The 21,155-nt window shown below is 42.8% G+C and overlaps 1 protein-coding gene across 4 annotated transcripts in view; it reads left to right on the forward strand.

Moving 5' to 3' along the window:
• Window positions 1-21,155, forward strand: part of BICDL1 (BICD family like cargo adaptor 1) — a 136,751-nt gene that overhangs the window by 8,125 nt on the left and 107,471 nt on the right. For all 4 annotated transcript variants that reach the window (XR_013486489.1, XM_078154361.1, XM_021007992.2 and 1 more), the window contains exon 2: window positions 10,248-10,463. Coding sequence is in view for 3 of the 4 variants with exons in the window: in XM_078154361.1 (XP_078010487.1) it covers window positions 10,248-10,463 (216 nt within the window). In the remaining variant the exon portion in view is untranslated. The remainder of the gene's footprint in view (window positions 1-10,247; window positions 10,464-21,155) is intronic.

A 21,155-nucleotide genomic window follows, 5' to 3' on the forward strand; every position in this document is an offset into this window, starting at 1 on the left:
AATCAAGAAGCATTTATTAAGCGACTTCTGTGTGCCAGACACTGTGCCAAATGCTGGGAATACAAACAAAAGCACAAAAGCAAACACTGTCTGCCCCCAAGAAGCTTACATTCTAATGGAGGAAAGAACACCCAGAAAAGGGAGCTGAATGGGGATGTGGATGGGAAGAAAAGTGGGGGCAAGGGGAGGGAAAAATTCCCAAGAGGAGCCCAGAGAGGACTGAAGGACTGAACATGGCTGGCCTGGGCACTCTTCAAAATGGAGGCTGATCTTCGTTTAAAATACTTGTGGTCTGCTGTTGGCTCTGCTACTAAATAATCAGAGGACCTTGAGTGAGGCTTCTCCATTCTCCCAACCTCAGTTTCCTCCTCTGTTGAATGAGGGGGTTAAATTGGGTGTTCTCTCAGGCCCTTCCCAGCTCTGACATCTCCTGTTCTAAGGCCTCTCCCAGCCCTGACATTTCCTGTTCTAAGGTCCCTCCCAGCTCTGACATTCCCTGTTCTAAGGCCTCTCCCAACTCTGACATCTCCTGTTCTTAGACCCCTCAAAATTCTGACATTTCTTTTTCTAATGCCCCTCCCAGCTCTGACATTCCCTGTTCTAAGGCCTCTCCGAGCCCTGAGAGTCCTTTTTTAAGGCCTCTCCCAGCTCTGACATCCCCTGTTCTAAGGCCTCTCCCAGCCCTGACATTTCCTGTTCTAAGGTCCCTCCCAGCTCTTACATTCCCTGTTCTAAGGCCTCTCCCAACTCTGACATCTCCTGTTCTTAGACCCCTCAAAATTCTGACATTCCCTTTTCTAAGGCCCTTCCCAGCTCTGGCAGTCTCTGTTCTAAAGCCCCTCTCCTGTTTTTGCATTCTAAATTCTAAGGCCCTTCTCAGTTCTAATATTTTATGTTTTAAGATTCCACTGAGATCTGATATTCTTTATTCTAAGGTCCCTCCCTGCTCTGACATTCTGTGCTCTAAGATCCTTCCCAGACCTGGCATTCTCTATTCTAAGGTCCTTATATTCCATTCTATAATCTAACAACCCTTCCAACTTCCACATTGTGTTCTGTGTTCTAAAGTCCTTCCTAGCTCTGACATTCTGTGTTCTAAGGCCCCTCTCAGCTGTGACATTTTATGATTTTAAAATGCATTCAGACCCCAAGGCTGTCTTCTTGGCTTTTGAAAAATAAGAAGAGCCTGAACACCCAGAAGCCTGTGGGCACAAGACAAATGTATAGGGAGTCCTTCCCCTTCAAAGGGAATCATCTGGGGCCTTCCAACTCTGGTTCTATCTCTCAAGCTCCAAGCAAAGGCTACCTTCAGTTTGGAAAAACTGTGAGGGAGCTATCTGTAATCTTATTTCTCCACCTCTTATTGAATCCTCAACTCTATTACTCACTCTCTGAATCAGAGATTTTGTTATTGGGAAGGTAACAGGCCTAGGGGCATTTTCCCCTGTTCTTTCTGCATCTGCAATTAGTCTTCCTGCTCATTTTTGAAACATAGAGGCATGTTTTTATATATCCCCAGGAGTTACTTTAAAAATTAACATAGGGGTGCAGTGCAGTTGCTGAGATGTATTTATCACACAATGGTTACTTCTAGAGCTTCTTTTCTTTTCCGCAGGCCTGTAATATTTGATACTCTCTCCAGTTGTTAGTATTTAGTGGAAAATATACTTAGAGATTTAGAGTCACATGAACTGGGTTGGAATCCCACCCTCTGCCACTTACTACCTGGGTGGCCTCTGGCAAGTCCCAGGTGTTTTCCTCCTCATTTAAAAATGACCTGCTATCTACTAATATGCTTACATTTTGTCCCCCACTCCAAGAAAAGGATAAGGAAGGAATTGTATTGTTTTTGTCTTTGTAGACCTACAGCCTAGTCCTGTGCTTGACAGGCAGCTAATGAGTACCTTTTGAATTTAATCGAAGAATATGGAAGGTTATTGGATTAAACGATAAGGAGATTTTACTTAGGATCATAAATCTAGAGCTTGAAGGGTCCTTAGAGGTCACCTATTCTGGTCTGGGAAAATTAGTGACTTACCCAAGGTCACATAGTGATTTTGGAGAGAGTTACTTCGGTAGAGTACTTGGGATGAAAGCCAGTGGCAAGAGGTGGAGACGTGAATGTGTGGTAAGTGGAAGAACCAAATACAGTGACTCTCTTCTGATGCTTGACTTCACAGGCATAATCAATATCATATTGCCCCCTTCTCAAGGGGTAAGGGAGGGATGGGACAGAAAGAATTTGAAACTAATTTTTTAAAAAATTAATGTAAATTTAAAAAATTTTAAAATAAGAAATTTAAATGTAAATGGGAAATGTTTAACAAAATAAATAAAAATATATTCTTTTTTTTAAAAAAAGTTTATAATGCTTAAGGTGTTACCTCTATGCCTTTAACTGCTTCCTGCCTCTCCCAATGAGAAAGGATGAAATGATTATCCAATGGTAAAATGGGAAGCTCAAACCCAGGCATTCAGATATTTGAGATTTGAGTTTGGTCCATTTACTAGCGGTCAATGGACTGACCTACTCAGATTAAATTAAAAACGCAGGTTCTCATTTTTTTTTCCTTCAAGGAAATTGGATGGCATTTTTCCTTTCTCTGCTTCATGTGTCTCTGAAAAATGTGCCTAAATGTAGGTTAATATCAACATTAACTTTGCCAAATCTGTGAAAACCCATAGCAAAACAGAGGGCCTAACCCCATATCGGCTGACTACAAGGCCCTGAGCCCACGACAAATTTAGCATCTAATTGGCCAGACAAGTCCGGGCCAGATCTTTCTTTTGGAAATGTTTTCAAACATGGCTCCTAGTGTAAGAGGCCAGATACTGTAGATGCATTAATAAGAAAAACTTGCTTCTCTGAAAGGGCTGCAGGCTGGGAAGTGTGCTTGTCACACAGCCAGAAAAACAGAAGCCCCAAAAGCATGAAACGGCAAACCTTGCCCTCCCTTACCTAAAGGGGCAGGTTTATTTTGGTTTGGGGGTTCTGCTTATTAGGGAGCAAGTGTTTTTCCCTGAAACTGACTCAAGTCAATCTGTTCTTGAGGACACAGACTTAGTCTCTCTGGCTTCTCACCGAACAAGTGAGACTGCCATCTAAGCCTTTGCTGTCTCTATTTCAAGCAATTCACCGGAATAAACAGTATTTTAAAATAAGCACTTTTACAATGCATTTGAATTTCTTACATTCTGTGTCTCAGGCCAAAAGTCCCAAATTCCCATCACTCTCTTTTTCTACTCCTCTTCATTCTGAATTGGGTTTTTAGAAGTTTGAGAGAGACCAGAGAGCTGATGACTAGTTAATGTCTCCTTTACATGCAGACCACACCCTACTGCTTACTCTGAAGTGAAAAAATATTGGGTGTGCCCAGAAAGCAAGGAAGCTGGTTTGGGGCTTCAGTTTCCTCCCCCATGAAATCAGGAGGTTGAACCTGAAAGATTTCTAAGGCCCTTCCCACCTCTTTATTCTGTTTTTAAAGGAAGGCCTTCCCAGCACTGACATTCTGTTGTAAGGCTCCTCCTGTAATGCAGAACATTATTTTGCCATTTAGGTAGTAGGGCTTTTTAAGCCATGGAAAGCAAAAGTTGGTGCTTAATCTTGCCCCAGACCTCTTTCCTCCTAAATCTAAACAATAGTGAAATGTACTCTTGCATAGCTCAGCATAGCCCATACCTCCAACGCAAATGGATAAGAAAGCTTGCAATATAATTGCTTTAGATAATTATGTTTATACCGGAGACCAGTACACCTGGTCTGGTTTGTGTGATCTCTGATCCGTAATAATGGGGTACTCGGGTGCTTGTGCTTGTACTTGTGCCCCAATTTCTCCCTAGTCTCAGAAACACTGTCTCTAACAACCACTCCCCAGCCCAAGGACACTGTGCCTAGCAGTTATTCATGCACGGGCCTCAGCATGACCCCTTATCTCTCTCCCTGGTACAGCTACACAGAGCTGGGCTGCTCAGGCCCCAGCCCTCAGATCATGTCTCTGGAAGCCTCCCAATTCCTCACTAAGTTCCTGTGCTGTGAGAAAGCTTTCCCTTGTTGCAGAGCATTCTGTCATCAAGACAGAGGGAGAAGGGGTGTCCTTGGCCAGCCCAAGGACTCTTCCTCCTGCCAGACTCCAAAGATCCATCCCCCTCCCTGTCCAGTATACTCCCTGTACTTTCCCATCCATAGCCGCCAAAGACACTTGCACCTTTGGATTACCTCATCAGTGTTCCTGGCATTTCTTTCCCATGCTCTTTTCCATATAAACCCTTTGGATGTGCATACCCCTTGCAGCCACACGCTAATAAATCCACATTTTAAATTACGTCCGGGTCTCGCTCGCTGATTTCTCGGTACAACACTCCTAGCTGCCATATTCTCTGTTCTAGGTTCTCTTCCATCTCTAACGTTCACTCTTCTAAGACTCCTCTCAGCTCTGACATTCCTGTTCTAAGGCTCCTAACAGCTATGACTTCCTCTGTTCTAAGTCCCCTCCAACCTTTGACATTCTCTGTTCTAGGTTCCCTTCTATCTCTGGCACTCATTGTCTCAAGGCTCTTCCAAGCTCTGACATTCTCTGTCCTAGGTTCCCTTCCATCTATAACATTCACTGTTCTAAGGCTCCTCCCAGCTCTGACATTCTCTGTCCTAAGTTCCCTTCCATTTATAACATTCCCTGTTCTAAGGCTTCTGCCAGCTATGACTTCCTGTGTTCTAAGTCCCCTCCAACCTTTGATATTCTCTGTTCTAGCTTCTCTTCCATCTCTAACATTCTAATGTCCCTTCTAGCTCTGACCTTCTGTTCTAAAGCTCCTCCTAGTTCTGACATTCCCTGTTCCAAGGCTCTGTTTTATTCTAAGGCCCCTCCCAGCTCTGATTTGCTGCATCTGTGACTGTAGGTGATTGTTGTCCCCTTCAAAGTTGTCTCCTTGGGAGGCCCAAAATTCTATATCCATTGAAGAAGAAACAGTTTAGGACAGACCCTCTTAACAATTGCCTTTAGCATAGATAATATATTCTTTTGAAATCACTCAAGGATGGTAAGCCTTCATCCTTTGTGGTTGGATTGGAATTTTGGAAATAGCCCAGAGTCATTCAAAGCTGTCAGAAGAGTATGAGTGCATGATTATCCTGGCAATACCACTATCGGTGTCAAGAACCATTCAAGTGGTAGCACAGCACTACTGTGTGACCCTGAACAAACTGCTTGCCCACTCCGGGCTTTGCTTCCCCCATCTGTAAAAATAGGTAGAGAACAACTAGTTAGGATGGAGAAATCTCTTTAAAAAGAACTTGGTAAGGTTGGATTGGATGATTTCGAAGGAGGCCTCTATAACACCTATATTTTTATGATTCTGTGATTTTCATGTGTGATTCAAACTGGCTCTGAAGACAATTCCCAGAGAGCATCATACTTCAAGAATCTCTGATTTCATCCATTGCAACCCCTTCTGACTTAATAAATATTCGATGACCAAAAAAATACACCTCCTCCCATACTCCCCCTCCCCCTTCCAGCCTAATGATGAGTTTTTCAGGAGCTTGGCTGGACTGGTCCTTGGACAACAGATATACAGTTAGTCCATCACGGCCCAGGGCTGCTTGGTAAGACCTCATCGAACTGTCTGGGATACTCTTCAAGAACATGGGGTCACCCTCGGCCCACAGTGCAGCATCAGAGGATTTCACAAAAGGGTTCAAAAAGTTATTTGACTGAAGCCCCATTGCCTCCAAAATAAAAAAAACCAAAAAAAAGTGTTCGAAAGGTGGCAGTGGCATCCACACTGGTGTATGACTAGCACCTCCAATAGGTCTGTGATCTCCTCAATGGGGGCACCCCTTTGAGGACAGAGGTCACAGCCCATCCTGGACTTCTCTTCTCCTTGTCTCCCCATCAGCCCACACAATGTGCTGGAAGCCTTCCTCAATTTCTCTAACATGTGCAGATGCCATTAAAACAGAAAGACTGTCCATTGCTTATCCCCCCCATCCTCTTTAATTTATTTGGTATGTACTTATTAATATACACATGTCTTCCAATAAAATACAAGCTCTCTGAAAGTTAAAAAATATTTCATTTATGTCTGTATTTCCAGTACCTAGCACAGTGCCTAGAATAGAGTAGGTGTCTAATAAATGTTTGCTAGTTGCATGATTGTCCCTTACTCTTGCTTTGTGACCAGCCCATCTCTTTTTTTTTCTGATCATATACCTCTTTGATGACATCCTTTACCAGGTATGTGCTAGAGCTAGTTCTGATTGTTAAATTTTCAGCCTGAACATGTACACCTAAGAAATCAACAATGCCTACAAATCAGGGCTTGAGTTGTTGTTTTCTTGATTGTCTAGACTTAAGAAAGTGTGAACAATATGAATTAAACTTTAAAATGTGGGCTATGCCCCCCCAAGAGCCTAGTTGTTAAACATTTACTATCACACCCCTATATATGTTTAGAGCCATTCCTAGCTCTCAGGCCATACAAAAAAGGGGAGGAGGTTGTGCTGGATTTGGCCAGTGGACCATAGTTTGCTGAGCCCTGTCCATCCAACTCTCTTAGCATCCTAAGTTTCAGATTACATGCTCACCAAGAGAAGTGGAGAGACTTTTGGCAACTGAGACTTCCTTGTACTAATGAATTACAAATTGGGTCTGTATTCTAGTCACTTTGATTTTGATAACTAGAGAATTACTGATCAAATTTATTCCTGATGCTATTATTTTTCTAGGAATCTTTCCTACTTTTTGCCATATGTATGAGACCCCCATGCTGGAGGCGAGCCTTCAAGGCTGCAGATCAAATGCCTTTTACTAGTCAACAAATGATAATCACAGTGGGAGCCTGTGTTCACGATAGCTCTTGTTCAGTTGCGGAAGGGGACATGTGGCCTGCTGTGGAATGTTGCTGTGGAAAGCCTGCCTGTTCCCTTCTAATGCCCTCATTAAGGATGCCCTGAGTACACATATAGGTTATTCTCATAGACATTTTGGAGAGGTAGGAAAGTAAATGTAAATGGGTTGCTTAAAAAACAACCACAAATTCTCCTTTTTTTTACAGCCTTGCCTCATATCCCTTCCCCCGTAATAGTTGGACCCATTTAAAAGATTGTCTTTATTTTTTTAAACCACTAATGAGAGAATGTGCTTTCCTTAGAAAGAAGCTGTTCGCTAGAGCCAGTATTCTTGTAGTAGGGATAGATTGAAATCAGAAGGTATTCTCCATCCCTTTAGTCCAGAGAAATCTCTTTCTGTCAAGCTGCCTTTGGAAACAGGCTAATCTAGATGAGGTGGAAGGCCACCTAGCTTAATGCTTTGGTTTTCTGGGCTGTTCCGTTTGGCCCCAGAGAGCAGAACTAGAAACAATGAAGGGGAAGATGGTTGAGATCAGGAGGAAAACTTCCTAATGAGGCAGCTAGGTAAATAGTGGATAGAGCACTGACTTGGAGTCCAGAAGAGCTGAGTTCAAATCAGACACCCTCATTGGCAAACTTACTGAATACCTCTCAGTGCCATGTGTCAAGCACTCTGCCAGATAGCTGAAGAAACAAAGACATAATATCAGTCCCAGTCATCAAGAAATTTAGTGTTGCCGAGGGTCCATCAGGCAACAAGTATTTCTCAAGAGCCTATGATGAGGCAGCTAGGCAGTGCAGTAAGTGGGGGATGGATGACCACTTGCTTGGGGTATGGAGGATAGAGGATTCCTGAACCACCTAGCTGTTCTGATACTTGTTACCTATGCAGTCTTGGGCAACTCATATAGGTGATATGCCCACTGTTCACTTCTTTGGTCCAAATATTATGTTTCATTTTGGGTACCACCGGTAGTTGGGCCTGAAGTCAGAAAGACTCATCTTCCTGAGTTCAAATCTGGACTCAGACACTAGCTGTGTGACCCTGGGCTAGTCATTTCACCCTATTTGCCTCAGTTTCTTCATCTGTAAGGAGAAGAAAATGGAAAACCACTCCAGTATCTTTGTTGAGAAAACTCCAAACAGGGTCACAAAGAGTTGGACACAACTGAAGAATGACTGAAATTGTCAAGAGGAAAGGGGTTGAGATGAGAGCAACTGGGATAGTGAGGAGATTGGAGACTTCTGCCCTAGAAAGGGTTGATTAGTCATCAGAAGTGGAAATGTTCAGCCTGGAGAAATGATTTCATGGGGACACGATCACTGCCTGCTTTGAAGGCTTGCCACATGGAAGAGGAATTAGCCTCATTCTGCCTGGACCCAGAGGGCCAAACAGCAAATTGGGTGGCTTGAAAGGAGGCAAATTTAGTCTTAATGTTATTTTTTAAAAATCTACACTTTCAGCTTTCCCAAAGTGGGAACTTGAATAGCTCTCAGTTTCCCACTGCCTTGGGAGGTGGCCCACTTCCCCTCCTTGGAGGTCTTCAAGCCAAGACTGGATATTAGACATGTTACAGTGAGGAGTCTTCTCCTATATAGATTGGACTGAGGTCCCTTCCAACTGTCCATTTCTGACATCCCGGGATTCTCTGGGCCTTGGTTTGCCCCTCTATAAAATGAGAAGGTTGGACTGGATCCAAGGATTGTGTGTCTCAGACCCTTCTGGCAGCTTCTCAGAATAATATTTTTTAAACACAAAATAAAATCCGCAGGATCCCAAGGAAACCAATTCTACTGAAACACTATTATCAAAATATTTTGAAAGAATAAGTTCATGGCCCCAGTTAACCTTTGAACTAGATGACCCCTGAGGTCCCTCATCTCACTGACATTCTAGGAGTACATGATTCTGTGATTTCAGGAAGGGGCAGAGTTGGGCAGTTGGAATTGGACTTCCCAGAGGAGGTGCATCTGGGAGTCTATGCTTGGAGGACGAGTGAGGTTTACCTAGGCAGGAAGAGGAGGAACAGAACCAGGGCGTGTATAAGGGACGGAGAGGAAACCAGGCATTCATTTCCGAAGAGCCCTAAATCCTCTCGTGTCTATTTCTTATCTTACCTTTGCAAGACCCCTAAATAGTACACATGATTATGTGGATTCCAGGTCCCTTTTGAGATGAAGAAACTAAGGTACAAAGATGAATGGAATTACTTACATCAGTAACAAGCTTAAGATTAGATCCCAAACCTCCTGGCTCCCAATCAAGCACCCTGTGCATGTGGTACAAAATCCTTGGAACAAAATTTGCCTGTGCAGAAAATGTCCTTTAATTTTTTTTTTTTTAGTTACAAGAAAAGGGGGAATAGGAGGTGGAGAGGGATATACCAGGCACTGTGCTAAGCACCTTACATATATTATCTTATTTGATCCTCATAGCCCTGGGAGGTAGGTGTGATTATTATCCCCATTTTACAGTTGAGGAAACTGAGGCAAACAGTGGCATACTCAGAATCACATAGCTAGTAAATGTTTGAAGCTGGTTGAATTCAGGTCTTCCTGACTCCAGACGCAGTGCTCTATCCACTGCTCAACCTAGTATAATGGAAGGAGCACTAATGCCTAGCTCTGAGCCCCCACTTTGTTACAAACCAGCTGTGTGACCTTGGGCCGGTTACTTTTCCTCTCTGGACCTCAAATCCAAATTTTTAAAACAGGGGCATTGGTGATGATTTCTCTTCCTACATTTTGTGTTCAAAGATCCTCCCCAAGTATGACATGTTGTGTTCTTGGGTCACTTCCAAGTCTGACCTAACTTTGTTATAAGGATCTTCCCAGCTCTGAACATTCTCTGTTCTAAGGACCCTTCCATCTCTGATATATCCTATATACTAAGGTTATTGCCAGCTCCAACATTCTGTATTCTATACCTGAAGGTCACTCTGGGCTTCCTTCTGAGGGTGATGATTCCATGGTCCTTCTCCCTCCCCCTCTACTCTAATGTTCTATAATATTAAGAGGCATGTTGAGGATAGGAAAAGTCACTCTTGGTTCTCTACCTTTATGTTCCTACTAATTGCCCTGTAGTCCCAATAAAACTCATGTCTGTGTGCCAAAAGTCCACCAAAAAAAAGCCTGTCCACAAGGGCAGGGCCAAAACTGCCAGATGTGAGCAGTTTCCCTGTTCTGTTTGTGAAGCATGCTCCTTGTTGGCAGGGCCTCAAAACAAACTTCAGGAAGAAGGGAATATTTCTGTAGCTGCTCTGAATGTCATCTGGGGCATATAGAGGCACCATTTTGGGTCAGTGGGGAAAGGACATGGCAAGAGACCTTGAGACTGGGAGGAAAGGGGAACATAAAGGGATTGCCCACTTTTTATAGACCCATGTCTCTCCTTTCCCAGCACCTCGAACAAGAGAAACACGAGTTAAGAAGGCGATTCGAGAACCGAGAAGGCGAGTGGGAAGGTAGAGTATCGGAACTGGAGAGTGACGTCAGACAGCTGCAGGTTGAGCTAGAGAAGCAACAGATTCACCTCCGAGAAGCCGACAGAGAGAAGACCAGGGCAGTCCAGGAACTCTCCGAACAGAACCAAAGACTCTTGGATCAGCTCAGCAGGGTGAGTTAGTGGTTAAGGTACGAAGTGGGTGGGAAGTGACCTGAATGCTAGGGACAGGGGCTGCCACGGAATGTCTCTTTGTAAAATTCATGGAAGGAGAAAATACATGCCTGAAATTGGCTGATTTCACTTTTTGATGATGAATTTGTTGCAGATGACTTTTGATTTTCCAGCCTGGGAAAATTTAAGGCAGTTCTCAGCTCCCCACTCATTGGTAGTTGGGCACACAAATATAAAATACAATTCATTTTCCCTCTAATGGTTCTTCGAGGCAGATAGATAGTTCAAATATTATCATTACCATCTTAGAGAAAAAATTGAGACACAGACAAGTCCATGGGCAAGTCATCAGTAATCACCAAGCGTCAATGCATCAACAGGAATTTATTAGAGACAGCTAGATGGCTCAGTGGATAGACTCAGGAAGACCTGCGTTCAATCTGACCTCAGATACTTGGTAGCTATGTGACCCTGGGCAAGTCACTTCACCCTGTTTACCTTGGTTTCCTCATCTGTAAAATGAGCTGAAGAAGGAAATGGCAAATCACTCCAGTATCTTTGCTAAGGAAACCTCAAATGGAGTCACAAAGAGTCAGACACCACTGAATGATAACAACGGTATGCCAAGCACTGTACCAGGCACTGGGCACATAAATACAAAAGTGAGACAATCCATGCCCTCAAGAAACTTACATCCTAGCTGGGAAAGACATATACACACATAAGTACATACAGAATAAACACAATATGAATGTAACATAGTTTGGAGAAGGAGGATGCCAGCAGATGGGAGGGACTGGGAATGGAGAATGGGACACTTGAACTTTGAAGTAAATTGAAGATTCTAAGAGACAGGTGGCTCAGTTTCTTCATCTCTAAAGTGGGCATTTTGATAATTTCCCCACCCTACCTACTTTATAGGACTATTCATTTCAGTTCAGTTAATATTTATTGAGCACCTACTATGTGCAAAATATTACACTGGTGCTGAGAGTTTGGTTTGTTTTTTTGTTTGTTGGGTTTTTTTTAGGCAATTGGGGTTAAGTGACTACACAGCTAGTAAGTGTCAAGTATTTGGTCTGAGGTCCTCCTGACTTCAGGGTGGGTGCTCTATCCACTGGGCCACCTAGCTGCCCCTGTTTGTTTGTTTTTTTAAGGGTGGTTGTGTAGACCACCTGTGATTTCATCAGCATGGGAAATTTCCAGTGTGGAAATTCCCTCTACTAATACAGATAGCTCAGCAATTGAACTGGAATTTATAGTCTTAAAATTTTTCCTGGGACACTGAGAGATTAAGTGATTTGTCCATGGCCACTGAGCTCTGGAGATACAAGGACAAAACTGAATGGCCCTTGCCTTTAAGATTATATCCTACTTGGTGTAAGGAAAGCCATTTGTAAACCTCAGTGTTGTTATTGTTAAGTCACTCAGTCACATCCAGCTCTTCATGACCCATGGAGAAATGGGGTTTTCTTGGCAAGCATGCTGGAGAGTTTTGTCTCTTCTTTCTCCAAGATGTCCCATCTTTACAGATGGGAAAACTGAGGCCAACAGGGTTAAGTGACTTGTCCAGGGTCACACAGCTAGTTCATGTCTGAGGACTATTTTGAACTCAGATCTTCCTGAGTGCTCTATCCACTGCACCACCTAGCTGACCCTTGTAAACTTTAAAATGATATATCAATATGACTTTATATCAAATGACTTCCCCATAGTCACACAGCTATCAAGTGCTACATTCTTCCAACTCTTAGTTGTTATTAATGTTTCCATTATACCACATTGCCTCTTCACTTGCTGAGCTGGGCATGACCATCAGGGAAAGAGATGGACCAGACCTCACTGGGTCATCAGATGGCTTCCTATTTTACCTATTTATTCTTGTTAACTAGGTGCTAAGTGCAGTGGCTTCTGAGTTCAGTGAGTACGAGTGTCAATGCCTTCTAAATTTCAGCACCCTGTGGCAAAGTCCCTTTTACCTCACCCTAGTCATGGCTTTGTAGGTATATGAGGCAGGCTGTGTGAGTATCTTTATTTATAATTTCTTTCCATTCATTTATCTGTTTATCAGTTTCCTAACTGGAGGCTAAAATTAAGGAATTCGATCCCAATGTCTGGAATCCCTTTCTGCATCCAATATCCTAAGATTCCTGCATGTTTATTGTGGTATTCCATGGGGAGGGGGCAGGATGGAATGACTATATTCCACTCACGTTGAAAAGATGTTATTGCAGAATAAAGACAGACAGTGTCATTTGGAACAGATACAGCCCCTAATGATGCTGCAGGTGTGAATTTCATGCTCTCGTGATTTATAACTACACAGAGACCTAGCTAGCAATTCCACAGCCCAGGGCAAGAGCATGAAAGACGAAGTCAGGTCAACTCTTTAAGACAAATTCAGTCGTGTGTTGGGGAAAAAGACCTTGGACCCAGGACACAAAGCCCTATGTGGGAAAGAGACAAAGACCCTGGACTACCAGTTATTCTTTCTAAATAAACACTAAGCTCAAATGGTTCTACCAGTTGAAGGAAGCCTTCCCAAACCCTTCTGAATTCTGGTGAGTTCCCTCTTCTAATCATTTCCTAGTTATTCTTTATATAGGGCACTGGGCTTGGAACCAGAAAGACTTAATTTCCTGAGTTCAGATCTGGCCTTAGACACTAGCTGTGTGACTCTGGGCAAGTCACTTAACCATGTTTGGCTCAGTTTCCTTGTCTGTAAAAGGAGCTGGAGAAGGAAATGGCAAACTACTTTAGTATCTTTGCTAAGTAAACACCAAAATAGGGTCGTGAAGTTGGACACGACTGAAATACAAATTTATCCTGTATAGAGCTTGCTTTGTATACATTTGTTTGCATGTTGTAAGCTCCTTGAGGAAAGGGGGCTGTCTTTTGCCTCTTTTTGTCTTAGCACTTAGTACAAGGCCAATAAATGTTTATTGAGTGATTCATTGCCTTCTAAATTTCAGGACCTTGAGACTAAGTTCCTTTTGGCCCACCCTAGTTACAACTCCGTAGGTATGTAAGGCAGGTTGTGTATATATCCATAGTTCCCTTTTATTATGGTCACATAATTTATTGAACATAATGATGAAAAATAAAATTAAGTGTTACTACATAGAGTCCTTTTCCTCCAGCCATCTCCCAAAACTATCCCCACATTAGCAGGAAGTGAAAAGGGGAAAAGAAGAGTGTCGTATATCTGGCAGCCTAGATCCTATTCTTAATATGGTGGGAATGATGCTGGCACTCAAGCCAGAGACCTGGATTCAAATCCCATCTCTGCATGTGTGTGTGTGTGTGTGTGTGTGTGTGTGTGTGTGTGTGTCTCCCCACCTTGTAAATGTCATGCTCTAAATAAAAGTCATTGTAAAGGTGTGTATGTGTGTGTACATATATGTGTGTGTATGTATGTATATGTATATACACATGCTTATATATACATACATATACACATATATAATACATATATACATGCATATACATATATATACACACATACACATACCTATTGCTTGTATGACCTTGAGCAAGTCATTTAACTTCCTCAGGCCTCAGTTTCCTTCATTATAAAAAGAGGGAAAAGACTCTGAGGTTCCTTCCAGCTTCAGATATACAATCCTATGCCCTGTGTGACCTCAAGAAAGCCACTTAAGCTCTCTGGACCTCAGTTTACTCCTTAGCATAATGAAGAGACTGGACTTCATGTCCCCCAAGAATCCTTCCCACTCTAGATCTGTGATCCTGTGACCTATATAATCTCAGACAAGTCGCTTAAGATCGTTGGGCCTCAATTTCCTCTCCTGTAAAATGAGGAGACTAGACTTCATTTCCTCTGAACACCCTTCCAGCTCTAGATCTCAGTCAATCTAATATTCTGTGAAATCAGAGAATCAACAGGAGAAGAGATATGTAGCCATACTTACTTACCATTTATTTTCTTCCTTTCTACGTTAAATCAGAATCTTTTATTTCTTATGGTTTGCAATATGTTATAGAATTATTACTTTATTAGTTACTTAAGGCTCAGCCTACGAAATCATTAAATGGAGGAAGGTTGAGAAAGAGAAAATCTGATTTAAATATAGTGCAGGCCTTTTAAACAAAAGCAAGTATGTGATGAATGACCCAGTCCCAGAATTCTCTGCTGCTGACAATCAAGAATTAATATCAATCCTCTCATGTGTTGAAAGCAAAATTGAATCCTAACTCATTAGTCATAATATAATATAATGTATACATATACAATAGTATATAATTTATATATAATATAATTTCAACTCTGGTTCTCTTTGCGCGCTATTGTTCCCATGAAAACGTAACGTGAGTTGTAAGGCAACTGGGCTGCTTTGCCCATAGAGAAGGCTTAGGGGAGGATGTGAGAGCTGCAGGAAAATTATTCTGCTTGGCCCCAGAGGGCAGAACCTGGAAGCGGCAGAGACAGTTAATCAGTCACTCAGTAAGCAAGCAAACAATTATAATGCCAGGCACCTGATAGGAACTGGATGTTTCAAAGACAAAGAATAAAACAGTCTCTGTCCTCAAAGAATTTACATTCTAATGGTGGACACAATGAATATATACAGAATGAATGAAGAGAATAAATACAAGGTAATTTAAATTTGTGTCCCAGCAATGACAGCCATTCCAAAGTGTGATAGGCTGTGTCAGAGGTAGGGGGTTCCCCTTCTCTGGATGTCTTCAAGCAAAGACTACATGACCACTTATTGGATATGTTGGAAGGGCCATTCTTTTTAAGAAATCGCTTGAGCTAAATGGCCCTGAAGTCTCTGAAATGCTTTGATTTCATGAAGTCAGAAGTTGTCATTGGAGTCAGAAGACTTGGGTTCAAATGCTTGTTCTGCCACTTGCTAGCTGCGTGTCTTTGAACAAATAAGGCAATGCCACCTGCCCAGCCTACCTCTCAGGGCTGCTGTGAGAGTCAAACAATATGATATGCAGAAAGCCCCTTGTAAATGTCATGCACTAAATAAAAGTCGATGTAAGGGTGTGCCCCAGTTAGACCAGCAGAATTCTTATAAGGGTGTGCCCTTGTTTAGACTTCAGCAAAATTGAAGGTTGGAAGGGGTAATGAAATGTAAAGGTGAGGCCCTTTCAGGTGCATTCTACACCTTGGGGGGGGGGGTCTGGGGTGTTGAACAGCTGTTCTGAATAGGAAAAGGCTCATAAAGATAATTAACTTACCCTAGAACACAAGCTGACTCTATACTTTTGCCTCTCTCCCGCCCCATTTGCACAAGACCAGAACAGGAATCTGGGAATTATAACTTGAAGGTCAAAATAAGTAATGATGGAGTCCTTCATTGAGAGAACCCAGCTGTTAATCAAAAATAATGGTTAAATAAAAGACCTCTTCCCACCTTCTGCCCAGTGACAGAGCTAATGCCTTAAGCGAGTGAAAGGGCTCCCTGAGAGAGGTCCTCAAGCAGAAGGTCTTTCTCCTTTCTGAAAAAGTATAATAGCACTCCTGCTGAAAAGAGCATTGCAGTACCTTAGGGAAAAAGAGCATGTTAATACCCAACCAGACCAGAGGTTCAATGAAAGCAGTGGGTAGAGACTGGAGTTGCCCACGGAGTCAAGTAGATTAACATTATTTCTGTGCCCTCTGTAGAGGAAGCCTTGTGGGCAATTGTGTCCCATAGGCAAGCACAGCAGCTGCCATGCCCAATGGTGAACCAGCCAGGAGACTAAATAATCTCCTTGGCGTAGTCCAGCGATGAGCCAGTCAGGCAGCTGAGAGATCTGCTTGGCCCAGCCCAAGCAGCAGATTGACCTGTCCAGCAAATATCCCATGCCCTGTGAGGAGCAAACTAAACCACTTGAACAGCTGAGAGATTGTGTCTCGTGAAGAGCCAGCCCACCTGAGTAGCAGAGCCACTCATCTATCACCAACACCATGCCTAATTTTGAACATCTTGAGGACTGTCTGGGAAAAGAAAGGACATTGACTTCCTGATGTACCAGTCATGGGTTGTAAGACTTAATCACCTGTATGTTCTCTACATGTGTGCATCCCTACTATTGTACTTTAAGTTTGTGTCTATTCTCCCTACTTCCTAGTATGTGTATAGTTGCAGGAAAGTATGCCATAAATTTGGATGGAAAATATTTTAACCCTACTCTTCTTGTATGCTGTATGAGAAAAATGTCTTTTCTAAGACTAACTGAAATCTACGCACTAATTATTATTGAGAAGCACACTAGTGGGGGCTCCTGACCTATACCATTAGGAGGATAGCCAGCCATAGGTTTATCTCCTGTAACCCAAGGCATCAGCTACCCTTCGGAGGAGCTAATCTACCAATGCAAGTATGAGTGTGAATTGGGTGAATGAGCCCAGAGGAATGTTGCTCAGGTAAAACTGTTTTGAGAAGTACAAGAACTTGTACAACGAGGCAGGTGAGGCTTTGGGGTTCGGATCTTTTAGTAAAATTTGTATGCAAAATAACTCTAAGTTACAAGTTCAATTCCTGGCTCTTCTTACTCCATTAGTAACAAGTTTGTGCCAAACTGTCCTGCCAGCCCTATACCACAAGCATTTATTATATGCCAGGTGTTGGGCTAAGGCTCTTAAGAACACAAAGGTAGAAATTATATAGTTCCTGCCCTCAAGAAGCTTACATTCTACTTACTAGGATAGATAACAAGCACACAGATAAGTAAATATAAGTATATAGAAAGCAGTATAGTAAAGTAAGTATAAAGTTTATATAGCATCATACAAAAAAAAAATCAAGAGGGAGGGAGCACGAACAGTGAGGAAGATCAGAAAAGGCCTTGTGAAAAAGGCAGCATCTGAGCTGCATCTTAAAAGACGCCAGGGATTCTAAGGGGCAGGAGTAGGGATGGAGAGCGTTCCAGGCATGGAAAAGTCTGTGCAAAAGCAGAGATGTGGGAGAGAGAGCACGTGCCAGGAACAACTGCCCAGCCAGTTTGGTGGCAATGGAGAGTGTGTGAGGGGGGCAATAGGAAATGGCTGGATAGGTAGAGTAAAAGCAAATCGTGGAAGGTTTTAATGATGAGGCTAAAGGTTTTGTATTTTATCATAGATGTCCTAGGAAAGCTCCAGAGGATGATGTAGCACGAAGATGGCTGGTCTCAGAGTCAGGAGAGACTTGGGTTCAAATCCTGTCTCCAACACTTACTCTGTGACCACAGGCAAATTGGACCACTTCTGTGTGCCTCGGTTTCCTTGTCTGGAAAATGGGAATAATGAAAACTATAGCACAGATTTTAAATGGGTGTGATACAAAGTAAGTGGAGGGAGAGTCTTCACAACCTGGGGGATTAGGGAAGGCTTCTTTTTGGAGATGGTACATAAGCTGTTTTTGAAGGAAGGTTAGGGTCCTTGGAGGGAAAGGTGAAGGGAGAGTGTGTTCCCTGTGTCTGAATCTGAAGCCAGAGCATCTAAGTTTGAATCCTAAGTCTTTTGTTCAGTCATTTTCAGTCACATCTGACTCTTTGTGACCCCTTTGGGGGTTTTCTTGGTAAAGATACTGGAGTGATTTGTTGTTTCCTTCTCCAATCCTAACTCTGGCCCTAACTGTTATTATCTGGCCTTTATTATCGTGACCTTTGCACAAGTCGTAGTCATAGACTATATTTAACATCATAGATTTAGAGCTGAGAGGAACCTAAGAGAGCATCTAGGTCAGCAGTGTGCTGGTAAACATTTAACAACTGACTCTCAAAAAATCAAAATGTATACATTCCATGACATTCTTTTAAGTTTAATCTGCATTAACATTTTTTTCCTCTTTCTGAAAAATAAACAGTCCACGAAACAGTAAATCAAGCCTTCATTAAGAGCATTTGCCAATTTTCAAGGTATAAATGCTCACTCTGAAATTTTAACAATTGGCTCTCCAGATCCAGTTCAAGCTGGCTCCAGCATACCACTGATCTAAGCAATCCCTCCATGTTACAGATGAGGAAACTGAGTCCCAGAGAAGTGAAGTGATTCATTCATGGTCATGTAGGTAGTAAGTAGCAGAGCTGGGGCCTCTGACTCCAGATCTCAATCTCTTTCCATTCAGCCATGTTTAACCTCTCTGGGCCTCAGTTTCTTCATTTGCAAAATTTGAACTAGGTGACCTTCAAGGTCCATTCCAGCTATAAATCTATGATCTTCATATCTAAAATGAAGGAGTTGTACCAGATGAAGTCTAACTTCCAACTTGAAAACATGGTTTTATGACTTCTTCCAGCTCTCCAAATTAGAATATAAGTTAGTCCATTAATGTTTCCCATTAGAATGTCTCTTTTTTCCCTTGGGGGCAATCAGGGTTAAGTGACTTGCTCAGGGCCACACAGCTAGTAAGTGTCTAAGGCTGGATTTGAACTCAGGTCCTCCTGACTCCAGGGTGGGTGCTCTATCCACTACACCACCTAGCAGCCCCATCCTCATTAGAACGTAAGTCAGCCAACTGGTATGATTAAGTTCTAGACACTACTAAATACTGGGGATATAAAGAAAGGCAAAACAATGACAACAGACAGTCACTTCATTCTAGAAGCTTCCGACTAATCATGGAACTCACTCCTTGAGGCTAGGAACTGTCTTTTTTTGCTTCTATTGTTATCTGTGGCACTTAGCACAGTGCCTGGTGAATATTAAGCTTCTTACTGAAAGCTCTGTGCATCTAAGCCTGTTTCCTCATGTCTAAAGTGGGAATAATAATACTGGCCCCACCCATCCACAGGACAGCAGTCAGGGAAGCTTTTTGAAAACTGTCTTGACCTTTCTCTTGCCACTGGACTTTGATGAATTTAGAGGAGACAGTGAGGCTGATGACTTTGAGCAGCTCTGCCTCACTTCTATCCAATTCATGTGAAAGTCAAGACATCACCCCATCATCCACTATTTCACCCGTTAGGGGTGATGTCATTGGTCCCCTTTGGGAATGCAGGAGGAGCAATGCCAACAATTTAAATGTGAATGATGATTTGTAAGCTGAACTGACTAGTTGAGTCTGTACGTGGAAATATCAAATTCATTGATCCAACAGATATTTATTAAATGACTCCATCTAGAGTTGTGATCTCATGGAACTCTCTCTATACAATGGATGTATCCAATGGGAAGCAGGAAATACGTTGCCAGAGAGAGTGAGTTCCCACCCCAAATGGATGTGGAGTCATAGCAGACTCGCACCTGCTCTTTAGTTTGGTGAAATGGGGCTCATTATGAAGCTCTCTGAGATGGAGAGAGGAGGCAAATCTCATCTACTAAAGGCATGTCTTATGCGTTGAGAGTCTTCTACCTAAACACTTGGTAGGAAAACAATTTCTATAAGGTAAAAAAGAAAAAAAAGCTGGAGAGCTTACCAGACAGAATTTCCAAAGATCAGATTTCTTGGGTGATGCCCAAGCTTTAGAGAGGTGGGTCATCTCTAATTGTGTTAACTGCCTCCATCCAGTACAACCCTGGATTCTATGGTATGTCTCTTCTTTTTAAACAGGGTGAAGCCCTTTGGGGGTCTTCTAACAGTTGGTGAAGATATAGCTTAATAGCACTTTGGTCACAAAAGACTCCATGAACTGAAGATGACTGGCTAGTATGCAATTAACAAAGGGCAGCTAGGTGGTGCAGTGGATAGAGTGCCAGCCCTGGAGTCAGAAGGATCTGAGTTCAAACCTGACCTCAGACGCTTCCTAGCTGTGTGACCCTGTTTGCCTCTGTTTTCCTTATCTGTAAAATGAGCTGGAAAAGGAAGTGGCAAACCACTCCAAGAAAACCGCAAGTGGGGTCACAAACTGTTGGACACAACTGAAAATGACCGAATAACAAATCCAATTAACTATTACTGGTTCAGTGAGGCGGGGGAGGGAGCAAGCAGGAAGGAGGGAGTGTCCCTGTGATATAGCAGCTGGAACCACTAATGCGAACTTAGGCTTCTTTAAGAGAGATGTCATGTCCAGGTCCAAAGAGCTGTTTTCATCTGGCCATGCTCAGTCCTGGCCAGACTACATCTGGAATCTCGTGTTGAGTTCTGAGCACCACCTTTTAGAAAGGGCATTCATGGGACAGCGAGGTGGCGCAGTGGATAGAGCTCTGGCCTTGGAGTCGGGAGGACCAGAGTTCAAATTCGGCCTCAGACACATGACACTTATTAGCTGTGTCACCCTGGGCAAGTCATTTGACTCACCAAAAAAAAACCCAAAAAACAAAACAAAAAAACAGAAAGGGCATTCATAAGCTTGAGAGAGCAACCAGAGAAGATGTAGATATTGGATTCAGAGTTCTGGGTTCAAATCCTGACTAAACCACATATTCCGCTTCGGCAAGTCTCACCTCAGTGCCTCAATTTCCTCATCTGTAAAAAGAAAGGGTTTAATTAGATGACTTCTAAGGTCCCTTCTAGCTTAAAATCTACAATCCTGTGATGGTGAAGGGCCTTGAGATCATGCCCAATGAGAAGAGAAGACAACGTGGGCTTGATAGTCATCTTCCAGTATCTGAAGGACTTGACCAACAGAAAGATTAGACCGATTCTCTTGGGCCCAGAGAGAAGGACCAGGTGTAGGAGGTGGGGGGTGGGGGGAGCGCTGCAAAGAGGCCTAAACTTCCTGACATCCAGCAATATCTACAAATCGACTGATCTGCTTGTGGAGGGAGCTGGCTTCCCTTCTCTGGGCCAGATCCTTTATCCAAGCTGTAGAGAGAAT

The sequence above is a fragment of the Phascolarctos cinereus genome, unplaced genomic scaffold (assembly GCF_003287225.1).
Source record: "Phascolarctos cinereus isolate Bilbo 61053 unplaced genomic scaffold, phaCin_HiC Scaffold_4;HRSCAF=312, whole genome shotgun sequence".
Taxonomy (NCBI): Eukaryota; Metazoa; Chordata; class Mammalia; order Diprotodontia; family Phascolarctidae; genus Phascolarctos; species Phascolarctos cinereus.